The sequence below is a fragment of the Vombatus ursinus genome, unplaced genomic scaffold (assembly GCF_900497805.2).
Source record: "Vombatus ursinus unplaced genomic scaffold, bare-nosed wombat genome assembly UNPS02009205.1, whole genome shotgun sequence".
NCBI lineage: Eukaryota > Metazoa > Chordata > Mammalia > Diprotodontia > Vombatidae > Vombatus > Vombatus ursinus.
This window is the reverse complement of record NW_020948983.1, coordinates 42,919,698-42,933,266: the sequence shown is the minus strand read 5'-3', so window position 1 is coordinate 42,933,266 and position 13,569 is coordinate 42,919,698. Positions and strand designations below refer to the sequence as shown.

Here is a 13,569-nt window from a genome sequence, read left to right as displayed (position 1 = left end):
CCAAGAGAAGAAAAGAAGAAGGAAGACAAGGTGGAGGGGTATGCTCCCAGTGGTGGTGGGTCTTTCCACTACCTGGTTCTCTGGGATGGGTTCTGGGAAGACCTGAGAGAGATTGCAAGAGGAACTTGAGAGAAATGTTACTCCTAAGGTCCCCATTTAGGAAGAGGGAGAAGGACTAGATCTGTGATTTCACTGGCATTGGGAACTCCCTCTACAAATGTAGTTCAGCACCTTTTCTCAACTAGTCTTGGATAGTTGCCTAGGACACTGAAATGTTAAGTGATTTGTGTGCCAGAATGTGACAAGTGGCTGGTCCTGAACCCAGGTCTTCCTATCTCCCAGGCCCAGCTTTCTATTCACTATGCCAAACTGCCTCTCATTATCTCTTAAACTGACAAATGAGAAACGAAGAGGAAAAAAGAAACATCATCTCATGGCTGACTAGTTAATTTTAACATCTGACAAATCTACAATGGAACCAAATGCACTAATGTAAAAATACTTAAGTAAAAAGGCAGACATGCTATTTAGCCAATTTCAGTTTTTAAACAAAATGTAAACTTGCTGAAGAGACAGATGACATAGAGGATGAGAAGGGGTGGTTGAGCTGTGAGTTGCATCAGATATGAGACCAAAATATTCAGTATCTACTTTGTTCTTAATTCTGTGTTAAACATGAGAGTTCTTTCTTCTAATATAAATTTTATATTTATTTATATGATATATAAAGGATCAGTTCAAGGATCATTATTGTAAGGTTTTTATCCTGAAGAATAATTTTTAAAAAGCCATTTTAACCAAAAAAGGGGAGGAAGGAAACAAGAACATGTTAAAAGCAGAAGCAGAATGTATAGGCAAAGACGTATAAGGAAAGGAGCAAACATTATAATATGGAGAAAGAGGGGCCAACTGGCAAAAAAAAAAAAAAAAAAAGAGAAAGCAAATGGTTAAAGACTTCAGAATTTTGATTGCCATGACTCCAAAATAATGGAGATGAAACATGCCATTCACCTCCTGACAGACGCAAAGAGGAACTTAAAATGCAGCAGGTAATATACATTTTCAGACATGCCCAATGTGGGAATTTGTTTTGCTACACTATTCAACTATGCATCAAGGTCTTTATTTTTTGTTGCTGTTGTTTTCCCTCAGTGAGAGTGGGGGTAGTGGGAGAGACAGATTAATTTGAAAATAAAAATAAACCCCAAAGAATATTTATGCTCTGAAACACTTTACTTATTTCAATACACTTTTCTGCTATGCAATGATGCTGCTCTGAATTGAAACTCAGGCACTGAACCATACGGCCAAAGAAGAACTGTGAAAATATACTGCATCTTGCTACTAAAAAAAAGCATTTTGATCCACGACTTCAACTTCAGAACATGTATTAATATTACCATTGGGAGTAAATGTGGAACATTTATTGAAAAAATATATTTAAAATGGAAACAATTTATGTTTAAAATTACTGTGTTGAAAATGCATGGTATATAAAACATAAAACAAATTTTACAAAAGAAGGTAGACGGATAGTGCCACAGAATCATAGAATTCTAGAACTAGAAGGAATATCATAGATTGTCTAGTCCAGGGATGTTCAATCTTTTTTTGTTTATCATGGACCTCTCTGGAAGTCTGATAATGTCTTTTGACCCCTTTCAGAATAATGTTTTGTTGCTGACATTCGTAACTGAAGGATATGTCAAATTTTAGTCAGAGGTTAGTGAAAATAAAGATGTAATACTTTTTCCCATCTAGTTCAAGGACCCTATGAAACCCTGCCATAGCCTTAGGTAAATCAGGAAATATTCCACTTCTATGGTTTCACCCTCTGCACAACTAACTCCCTGCCCCCTGCCTCAACCAATTACTGTACTCAAAGATTTACTTAGGGATATTATTATTGGCTAGCCAGATGAGAGAGTGGGAATCATGAAGACTTAGGTTCAGGGGTGTGCTAGAGCCAGTTCATACTGGCTTGTGAGAACTGACTGTTAAATTTCTAGTGTGAACACTTACACATTGGAACGCAGTAATGATGACAAATCAGGGCATGATTTATTGTTTTCTTAATTGTCTAGATTTTAAAAAGTGACTGAGAAAATGTGAACAAGGCAGATTAAAAACTTAAATGTGTATCCTGCATTCATTTGTTTCAAGAGCCTATTGCCAAGCACTTACTAGCATACTATTTGCCTGGGTTCAATTCCTGAAATAAGAGAATTAAACTTGATGACCTCAAAGATCCCTTCTATCTGTAAATCTACCTGTGACCTTTTCAGTGCATAAAAGGATATAAATTCTAGCATATCTATATAATTAGTCATTTTTTCTATGGATCTTTTATGTTTTCTGTTAGTAATACAATTAAGTTGTCATGTAAACAGCTATGATATAGTGGGAAGAAAAATGAATTAGGTGTCAGAAGAATGGGTGTGCGTCTCAGCTCTACCAGTTATTAGTGGTATGGTCATGAACCGGTAACAACATTTTTAATTCTCAGTTTTCTGATTTACAAAATGAGGATAATGACATACTACCTCCTTCGTGGGTTGTTGTGATCATCAAATAAGTTGACAGACCATACATAATGCATTTTGTAAACTATGAAGTGCTAAATAAGTGTGTTATTTATTAGGACAACAACCCTTTTCTTTAATACTTCCAGAATCTGCTTCTCCAGTGGGGGGTACTCCTTCCCTGACATAGATCACAGATACTCTGGAGTTTGATATATGATTTCTGAGAACTAATGTGGTTAAAAAAAATAATTAATCACCATGCAGCCAACGTGATGATGAACCTCTCCACTTGGGCTGGCTTCTCCTTGGACAACAAACTGTCCACCGCTGGGTTGGCATTTGAAGGCTTTCTAGCTCCAAAATGCCTGTCAAACTTACATTTTTGCTAACAGAACTTTCAAGAAGCTATAGGGTTATTACTTCAACAACACAAAGAGATGTTGGAATGATAAAAATTTAACACATAAAATTCAATTAAGCAAGACATTTCCTAAAATCCAACAATTACAACAGTTTATTTTCCATTTAAAAAAGTAGATGTTTATTTTCTTTCTTTAAATAAACAGGCAGCTGGAAAAATGATCCTTGGATGATTAATTTCATTATCTATTTTTTATATTAGCCAAATGCTCTAAAATTTTACTTTCTAGTCAATATTTTCTGTTGTAAAAATAATAAAAAGAAACATTAACACAATATGCTATAATTTTTTATAGCAAACATTACAAAATAATATATTCCAAATTAACCATTTGCAGTTAACTTGTGTCTAACTATGAATTAGGTGAACTCTATGTTTTTGAGCTACATTCTGAGATCAAGATTCTAGAAATTCTAACTCTGTTTCAATCACTGATTTTACATTAGCCTCAGGTAAATTGATAAATCTGAGCTATGCCAATTTTCCACATCCTGAATTTCTAGCACAAAAATAAAGACAACACTCACATAGTTGCTATAAAAATGGACAATACATAAACATTGTTCCCATCTAACATACAACTGTTAAATACAAATAGCTAACCTACCTCTTCAGTAAGAGTTTCTCTTCCTTCCCTGCTGACACAGTATCTAGCATCTTGGAAGATTTAGGTTATCAGTTAGTCATACATATTGATCAAAAAGAGATAACTGGCTTGCTTAGACTTGGATAGATGGTGCTGGAACCACTTTGGTATTCATGTGAGAGGAACTAAAGCAGACAAAGATATAGCACAGCCAGCATGGACGTTGTTGGCTTCTCCTTTAGTGCTAAGGTTGAAGCAATTCCTTTTCTTGGCAAACTGTTTTAACAATGAACTTTTTTTCTTTTTTTTAACAAAAAGCACCAATATTGATTCTAATTAGCTGGTCTTTCTGGGTTATCAGAATGAAGTTCTGTATTGGGGCAATATTTAACATGTTAATTTTAAAATGTTTCCAGTAGGTAAGGTGCTAGATAACACACTTCTGACTGTAGTAAAGATGCTCTGCAGTGTTGTACAGGAGGAAAATTACTAAATTCATGCTGGATCTTCCAGTTTCTGTGAGTTTGCTATAAGTGAATTTGGAATAATGCATCTGAATTTATTTTTCTTTTGACCAGGAGGTATTCTAAACAGGTGAGTATCTGAATAAAATGTCTAATGCTTTAAAATGTTTATATATGAAATTCCTATCCTTTTTGGGAGAGTTTCTAATTATCTTTATTATATTAGTAAAAAAGATTTCATATTAGAACTATCAATAGTAGAGACTTTTGGAGTTATACAATTATCGATTAATGAAGCAGAAGTAAAACTGCCCATGCAAAAAAGCTTAATTATTATACATAATATGAAATTAATCTTACCCACTGCAACCGATGACCTTATTATATAAATAGGAAGGCAGGCCTTTCAGGTGAATGTTGTTATCCACATACACATACTGTAGCTCTCGAGATCGACCTAAATCTGGGCCAAAAAAGGATACGATAAGAGAGGTAGCTCTGGTGTAATGGAAGGAACACTGGACTTAGATTTGCCGTAGGATGGCATAGTGACAAGAATGTTAGATTTGGATTTGGAAGAATTGCATCTCCAGTTCTGTTCCTTATGACCTGTCTGATCTTGTGAGAGTTATATTAACCTCTTTCTGCTTCAGTTTCCTCAAATGTAAAATGAAGGCATTGTACTAGATGACCTTTAAGGTCCTTTCTCATTCCAAATCTATGATTTTTATGAGTTCTGGTTCTGCCATTAGCATAGTGCATGACCTTGGTCAAGTCCCATAACCTCTGTGAGACTTGGTATGCTCTTCTGTAAGCAAGGAGACTTGGACTAGGTGGTAAAGCTGTCAAGTGCTGTCATTTTTTCTATTCTAATGACAAGAGACAAACACCAAATAAGATAAAGACTGAAAGTGAATAAACAATATTAAAATGTGCCTTTATTCCAGATTTTAAAAATTGTTATAGAAAAGAGTATGAAATAGCACTGTTCAATTCAACAAATATTAATTAAGCACCTATCTGAAAGGAACTGACTTAGATACTGAGGATGAAAAGATAAAATGAAAGTCTTCACCCTCATGCAGTTTATATTCTACCAATAATAATGACTAACACTTGTATATTGCTTTAAGGTTTGCAAAGTGTTTTATAATGTCATCTCATTTAATCTTACAATTTTATAGGTGAGGAAACTAAAGCTCAACAAGGTTAAATGAATTCATGGTCACAAAGCTAGTACCTGTCAAAGGCAATACTGGAAACTGTCTTTCTTGACTTCTAATCCAGTGTTCCTTCCACCACATCTTATTTTTTGCCATAGATAAAAATCAATAAAACTTATTATAGCACCATATAAAAGCTTAGAAAATGAGCATTAGGGGCCTAAAACTGGAATATGGCTCTGAAAGGGTTTACTTTGTTCAAAAAGAGCAGGATAGGTCAAAAGACAGAGTGGTATTGTATATTTAAAAGGTATGATTAGTAATCTAGTGTTTGACAAACTCAAAGATCCAAAATTTTGGGACAAGAAATCACTATTTGACACAATTGCTGGGAAAACTGGAAGACAATATAGCAAAAACTAGGTATAGACTTCACATCATATACTGAAATGAGGTTAAAATGGGTCCATGATATAGATATAAGTAAATTATGGTGCATTGAAGATTTTTCCTGTCAGAATTATGGGAGCATTGAAGACTTTTCTTGTCAGAATTATGGATAAGAGAAGAATTTATAACCAAATAAGAGATGGAAAACATCACAAGATTAAAATGGAGAATTTTGATTGTATCTAAAACTTTTTAAAGTATTTGCACATACAAAACCAATGCAGCTAAAATTAGAAGAAAAGCAGGAAACTGGGAAAAAAATTTTATAGTAAATTTATCTGAAAAAGACTTCATTTCTCAAATATATAGAGAAATGAATCAAACTGATATGAATATAAATAATTTCACAGTGATAAATGGTCAAAGGATATCAACAGGAAGTTTTCAGAAGAAATCAAAGCTATCTCTAGTTATATGAAAAAATGCTCTAAGTCATTATTGATTAGAAAAATGTAAATTAAAACAATCTGAGGTACCATCTCACATCCATTAGATTGGCTAATATGACAGAAAACAAAAGTGACAAATGTTGAAAGGGATATGGGAAAATAGGGACACGAATGCAATGTTGGTGAATTTGTGAACTGATCTAACCATTCTGGAAAGCGATTTGGAACTATGCCCAAAAGGTTATAAAACTATGCATATCCTTTGACCCAGAAATACCACTAGCAGGTTTGTATCCCAAAAAGATAAAAAAGGAAAAAGGACCTATATATACAAAAATGTTTGTAGGAACTCTTTTTGTGGTGGCAAAAAATTGGAAATTGAGGGGATGTCCATCAATTGGGGGATGGCTGAACAAGTTGTGGTATATGATTATGATGGAATACTATCGTGCTATAAGAAACAATGAGCTAGAATTCAAGGGAGGGGACCCTGCGGCCTTGAGGTTGCATGTGGCCCTCTAGGTCCTCAAGTGTGTCCCTTTGACAAACTTCACAGAACAAGTTTGTTTGAAGTTCAGATTCAGTCAAAGGGCCGCACTTGAGGACCCAGAGGGACACAAATGTCCTAGAGGCCACAGGTTCCCCATCCCTGATGCTCTCACAAAAACCTGGGAAGACTTACATGAACTAATAACAAAGAGAGATGAACAGAACCAGGAGGACATTGTTCATAGTGACAGCAATATTGTATGATGATCAGCTGTGAATGACTTGGTTATTCTCAGCATTATAGATCTGAAGGACTTAGGATGAAAGAATGAAAATACTCTTTTCTCTCCAGAGAAAGACTGAAGGAATATGAATACAGATTGAAGCATACTTTTTTTTTTTTACTTTATTTATTATTCTTGGGTTGTTGTTTTTTGTTTTTGGTCTGTGTTTTCTTTTGCAATGTGGCTAATGTGGAAATATTTTGCATGACAGCACATATATAACCTATATCAAACTGCTTGCCTTCTCAAGAAGTGGGGAGATGAGAGAGGGAGGGAGAGAACTTAGAACTCAAAATTTAAATGAATGTTAAAAATGTTTGTTTACATGTAATTGAGAAAAAATAAAAATAAACAACATATGTACTAAAAAAAAGGCATGATGTGAGAAAATCCTAGAATCAGAGTAGGAAAGCATATTAAGAACATGTGGGTATAGATTAACTGAGGTAGGAACAGAAGCAATATTGCCAATGGTACATACTATAAGCTAGCCAGACATAAAGATAAATAGCTAAGGAGTACAGGAAATATTGAACCTATCAAATAGGAATAATAAAGTAGTGGGGGGGGGACTTAAATTATCCTGGTATAATAAAAGCTCCTCGAGAGCAAGAACTGTCTTATTTTTGTCATTTTATCCTCAGAGCCTAAATTAGTATACTACCTAGCAAATAAAGAAACATTTCATAAATACTTGTTGGATTGAATACAGACTAAGGACAACTGCTGAAGATTTCTCTCTGCCAAAAGTAAAATAGTTAATAAATTATTCTTGACTTGCATTAATACTAATTTTATCTTATAAAAGCTGGGGAAACTGAGTCTTACCTAGATGAAGGAGCGGCTCGCTAGGATGGAACTATGGGAACCTTGGGTAGAAATCAACATTTAATATTAGAATTTGTATCAAAAAAGAAAAGAAAGCCAATTATAACCTAACGATTTCAGAAGAGTAGAATTTAAAGGGTTCAAAGAAAGGACAGATATACTCCTATGGAATAAAGTTGTACAGGTGAAGTCAGTATAGAACAAATGGGAATATCTCAAGAATTACATTCTAAAAATATGAAAAAGGAGCAAATCTGTTGAAAATTAAAAGAAATGTCTGAGAAAATTAATATGGATGTATCAGGAACTCATCAACTACATCACGTTTCAAGGAGATATATAAGGAAAATGAGAGCAAGAGGATGTAATGTAAAGTGAATGACAAAAGTCATCAGATAATGTCAGGAATGTTAACGTTCAGAATAAGCTTAGGCAGTCAAATAAATTTAAGAACCACATAAAGGTTTTTGTTTTAAATCACCAAAAGAGAAGGACAAAAGAAAAGAATTGTACTGCTGTTTTGGGGAGGATGAGATGATAACAGCAAGGAAGCAGAGCTGCTCCAACACTTATTTTGCTATTTTTTTTTTTCATTTTTTTCCCCTATCAACACAAATAATCTTTGGACTGGAATAAAAATGGCTAACAGGGAATAGGTATCAAAGATAAGCAGGGAGATGTTAATGAACATCTTGCTCCTCTGCTAAATTCAAGTCACCGAACCCAGATCAATTATATTATATCCTAAGGTACTAAAAAAACTGTATGATGTGATTCCCGAGTGTCAGGAATTGTCATGATCTGTCTGTGATTCCAAGGAGAATAATAGAGATACTTCAGGAGGGTAGAAGGGAAAGGTCTCAGTTTTCATACCAAAAAAAATACGTTCTTTTCATAGTACTCTCCAGTATCTTTCTTCCTCCCTTTTCCATAGAGATGTCCTATACAACATATAGTTGTTTTTTTTTTTTTTTAAGGAAAGAAAATCAGAACAACTGACTCATATACTGAAAGTCTGACAACATGTGCAATGTGTAAGTAATATCCATAGATCTTCCACATCCACAAAAGGGTGGGTTGGGGGAGTCTTCTCATATCTCTTTGTTCAAGTAATGTTCTATCTTTATAATTGTGTTAACATTTACTTTTACATTTTTTTGGGTTGTGGTTCTATTACCTTTGTTGTAGTTACTGTGCACATTGTTTTCTTAAGAGAATGGATTCTACAAAATCTAAGCATGATACTAATTCTTGGCAAAATTCTAAATAATTAATGAATATAGAAAAGGAAGCAATGCCTGAAAAATGTTAGCATGGCTTCATTAAAAAATGTCATGATTGACTAGACGGAGAGGGGTGGCCTAGGTGAATAGTACTGTGAAGTAGATTTGGAACTGGTTGAATGGCTGGACCCAAAGAGTAGTCATTAATAAAGTTTGAGGTCACCTTGAAAGAATGTCTTTAGTAGAGTGCCACAGAGATCTGTCTTTAGCCCTATGCTATTTAATAGTTTTATCATTTACTTGGATTAAAGGTATAGATATCAAATTTGCAGATGACAGAAAGCTGGGAGAGATAACTAATAGTAGAAGATAGATTCAGGATTCAAAACGATCCTGAGAGCTTAGACTATTGGGCCAAATCTTAGATGAAATTTAATGTCTAAATCAAGGTCTTATATTTAGATTTAAAAATCAGTTTCATAAGCACAATATTATAAAAGGGGTAGATAGAAGGCAGTCTATCTGAAAAAATACCTAAAGGTTTTAGGATACCGCAAGTTGACTGTAAGTCAGTAGTTTGATATGGGAGCCAAAAAAGCTAATGAGATTTTGGGCTGCATTAAGAGAATAATGGTCTCACTGTACTATGCTACAGTCAGACAATGTCTAGAGTATGATGTTCAGTTTTGGGCACCATATTTTACAAAGAGTATAATCTTGAGAGTCTGTAGAGAATGTCATCTGGGGCAGTGAATGGCTTCAACTAGGATAGATGAAGGAAATACAGATGTATATATAACATGGAGAACAGAAGACTCAAGGAATACACGATAACTGTATTCAAGTATTTAAAAGTTGTCACATGAAAGGGATAATATTTGTTCTGTTCACACTTAAGAAACAAAACAACGAGCACTAGGCAGAAATTACACAGAGGAGGGTTTCAATGACTGTTACAAGAAGTTTCTTTACAACTATAGCTACTCAAAAATGGAATGGGCTATGGGGGGTAATGAGTGCCTCATCACTAGATTTAATTTTTTTTCATTTACTTAATTAAATATTTCCCAATTACATCTGAAATCTAACATTCATTTTTTAAGGAAATATTTTGAGTTCCAAATTCTTTCCCTCCCACCCTTACCCAACCCCTTGAGAAGGCAAGAATTTGATACTGATTACACATGTGAAGTCATGCAAAACATTTCCGTATTAGCCACGTCACAAAAGAAAACACACCCACACCCACAACCACATCCACACACACACACACACACAAAATCAAGAAAATTTTTTAAAAAGTGTAAAAAGTATGCTTCAATCTGTACTCAGAATTCAACAGTTCTCTCTTTGGAGGTGGATAGCATTTTTTAACATGGGTCCTTTAGAACTATCTTGGATCACTGTCTTGATCAAAGAGGCTAAATCTTTCAAAGTTGATCATCCTTACAATATTCCTGTTACTGTGTAAAAAGTTCTGGTACTGATCACTTCGCTTTTCATCAATTCATGTCTTTCCAGGTTTTTCTGAAAGCATCCTGCTTGCCACTTTTAATAGCACAATAGTATTCCATCACCATCAGATACCACAATTTATTCAACTATTCTCCAATTGATGAGAATCTCCTCAATTTCCAATTCTTTGCCACCATGAAAAGAGCTCCTATAACATCTTTGTACAAATATATCCTTTTCTGTTTTCTTTTATCTCTCTGTAATACAGTTTTTGTAGTGGTACAGGTGGTTCAAAGGGTATGCAGTTTTATAACCCTTTGGGCATAGTTCTAAATTGTTCTCCAGAATGGCTGGACCAGTTCAAAACTCCACCAAAAGGGCATCAGTGTCTCTATTTCTCAACATTCTCTCCAGCATTTGTCATTTTCTTTTTCTGTCATATTAGCAAATCTGATAGGTATGAGGTTGTATCTCAAGCGTTGTTTTAATTTGCCTTTCTCTAATCAACAGTGATTCAGAGCATTTATTTCATGTGATTATTGATAACTTTGATTTCTTTTTCTGAAAACTACCTGTTCACATCCTTTGATCATTTATCAATTGGGAAGTGGCTGATACAAAAATTTTAAATAAAATACTAGCAAGGAGATTACACCCATATGTAACCAGGATCATATACTATAACCAGGTACGATTTATACCAGGAATGCAGGGCTGGTTCAATAATAGGAAAACTATCAGCACAATTGACTATATAAATAACAAAACTAGCAGAAATCATATAATTATCTCAACAGATACAGAAAAAGCTTCTTACAAAATACAACACCAATGTCTATTTAAAAATACTAGAGAGAATAGGAATAAATGGAACTTTTCCTCAAAATGATAAGTAGTATCTATCTAAAACCATTAGCAAACACTATATGGAATGGGAATAAGCTAGAGGCCTTCCCAATAAGATCAGGGATAAAGTAAAGTTGCTCATTATTAACACTATTATTTGATATTATATTAACAATGTTAGTGACAGCAATAAAGTAAGAAAAATAACTTTTAGGAAGTAGAATAGGCAATGAGAAAATACAACGATCACTCTTTGCAGATGATATAATGGTATATTTAGATAATCCTAGGGAATCAACTAAAAAACTACTTGAAATAATTAAACAACTTTAGCAAAGTTTCAGGATATAAGACAAACCCACATAAATCATCAACATTTCTATATATTACTAAAAAAGCCCAGCAGCAAGAGATAGAAAGAGAAATTCAATTTAAAATAAATATATATAAAATATATAGATATTTAAAATACCTATATAAAAGAACTATATGAACACAATTAAAAAATACTTTTCCAACAAATAAAATCAGATCTAAACTGGAAAAATATCAATTGCTCATGGGTAGGCCAAATCAATATAAAGAAAATGACAATTCAACCTCAATTAATTTACTTATTCAGCACCATAACAATCAAACTACGAAAAAAACTATTTTATAGAACTAGAAAAAATGAATACAAAATTCACCTGAAAGAACAAAAGGTCAAGAATATCACGGAATTAATAGGGAAAAAAATGCAAAGGAAGGTGGCCTAGCCCTACCAGATCTCAAACTATATTATAAAGCAACAATTGTCAAAACTATCTGGTACTGGCTAAGAAACAGAGTGATGAATCAGTGGAATAGATTAGGTACACAAAAACAGTAGTAAATAACCACAGTAATCTGGTGTTTGACAAACCCAAAGACTTCAATTTCTGAGAAAACTCACTATTTGACAAAAACTGCTGGGAAAACTGGAAAACAGTATGGCAGAAACTAAGTATAGGCCAACATTTTACACTGTATACCAAAATAAATTCAAAATGGGCATATGATTTAGACATAAAGGGTGATAACATAAGCAAATTAGGAGAGCAAGGAATAGTTTACTTGTCAGATCTATGGAGAAGGGAAGAATTTTTGACCAAATGAGAGATAGAGAACATTACAAGATGTGAATGGGTAACTTTGATTATATTAAATTAAAAAGTTTTTGCACAAAGCCAATGCAGCCAAGATTAGAAGGAAAGCAGAAATCTGAGAAAAAATTTCACAGCAAGTGTCTCTGATAAAGATCTCATTTCTCAAATATATAGAAAACAGAGTCAAATTTGTAAGAACACGAGTCATTCTCCAATTGATAAATGGTCAAAGAATATAAACAGGCAGTTGTTAAAAGAAGAAATCAAAGTTATCTATTATCATGTGAAAAAATGCTCTAAATCAATATTGATAAAAGAAATGCAAACTAAAACAACTCTGAGGTACCACCTCATACCTTTCAGATTGGCTAATATGACAGAAAAGGAAAATGATAAATGTTGAGGAGGGTGTGGGAAAATTGGGATACTAATGTACTGTTGATGGAGTTGTGAACTGATGTAACCCTTCTGGAGAACAATTTGGAACTACGCCCAAAGGACAACCAAACTGTGCACATCCTTTGAACCAATAATACCACTTCTAGATCTTTATCCCAAAGAGATCATAAAAAAGGATAAGTATATTTATAGCACCTCTTTATGTGATGGCAAAGAACTGGAAATTTAGAGCATGCCCATCAATTGGGGAATGGTTGAACAAGTTGTGATATACGAATGTAATGGAATGCTACAGTGCTGTAAGAAATGACAAGGAGGGTGGTTTCAGAAAAACCTGGGAAAACTTACATGAACTGATACAAAGTGAACTGAGCAGAACCAGGAGAACATTGTACACAGTAATAGCAACACAGTGTGATCATCAACTATGAATGGCTTATCTCTTCCCAGCGAGACAATGATCTAAGATAATTCCACAGGACTCATGATGGAAAATGCTATCCACATCCAGAGAAAGAACTGATGAGACTACGAATGCAGATTAAAGCATACTATTTTCACTATCTTTATTTTTTATTTATTTCATGTTTTTTTTTCCTTTTGGTCTGTTTCGTCTTTCACAATATGACTAATATGGAAATGTTTTACAAGATTGCACACATATAACATATATCAAATTGCTTACTGTGTTAGGGAGGGAGGAAAAAATTTGGAACTCAAAATTTTTAAAAAATGAATGTTAAAAACTGTCTTTATATGTAACTGGAAAAAATAAAATACTATTTAAAAAAAAGAAAAGCCACCAGAATAGTAAGGATACGGAAGACCCTCCTATTTATTGATCACATGGAGGAACTGGGGATGTTTATTTTGGAGAAATGAAGAATAAGAAGAGACACAATAGCTACCTTCCAAGTAAA

General features: G+C 33.9%; 1 protein-coding gene across 2 annotated transcripts in view; it reads right to left on the bottom strand.

Moving 5' to 3' along the window:
• The window catches only part of LRRC28 (leucine rich repeat containing 28), a 194,817-nt gene that overhangs the window by 37,020 nt on the left and 144,228 nt on the right, over positions 1–13,569 (bottom strand). For both annotated transcript variants that reach the window (XM_027852018.1, XM_027852019.1), the window contains one exon: positions 4,357–4,459. In XM_027852018.1, coding sequence (XP_027707819.1) covers positions 4,357–4,459 — 103 coding nt within the window. The remainder of the gene's footprint in view (positions 1–4,356; positions 4,460–13,569) is intronic.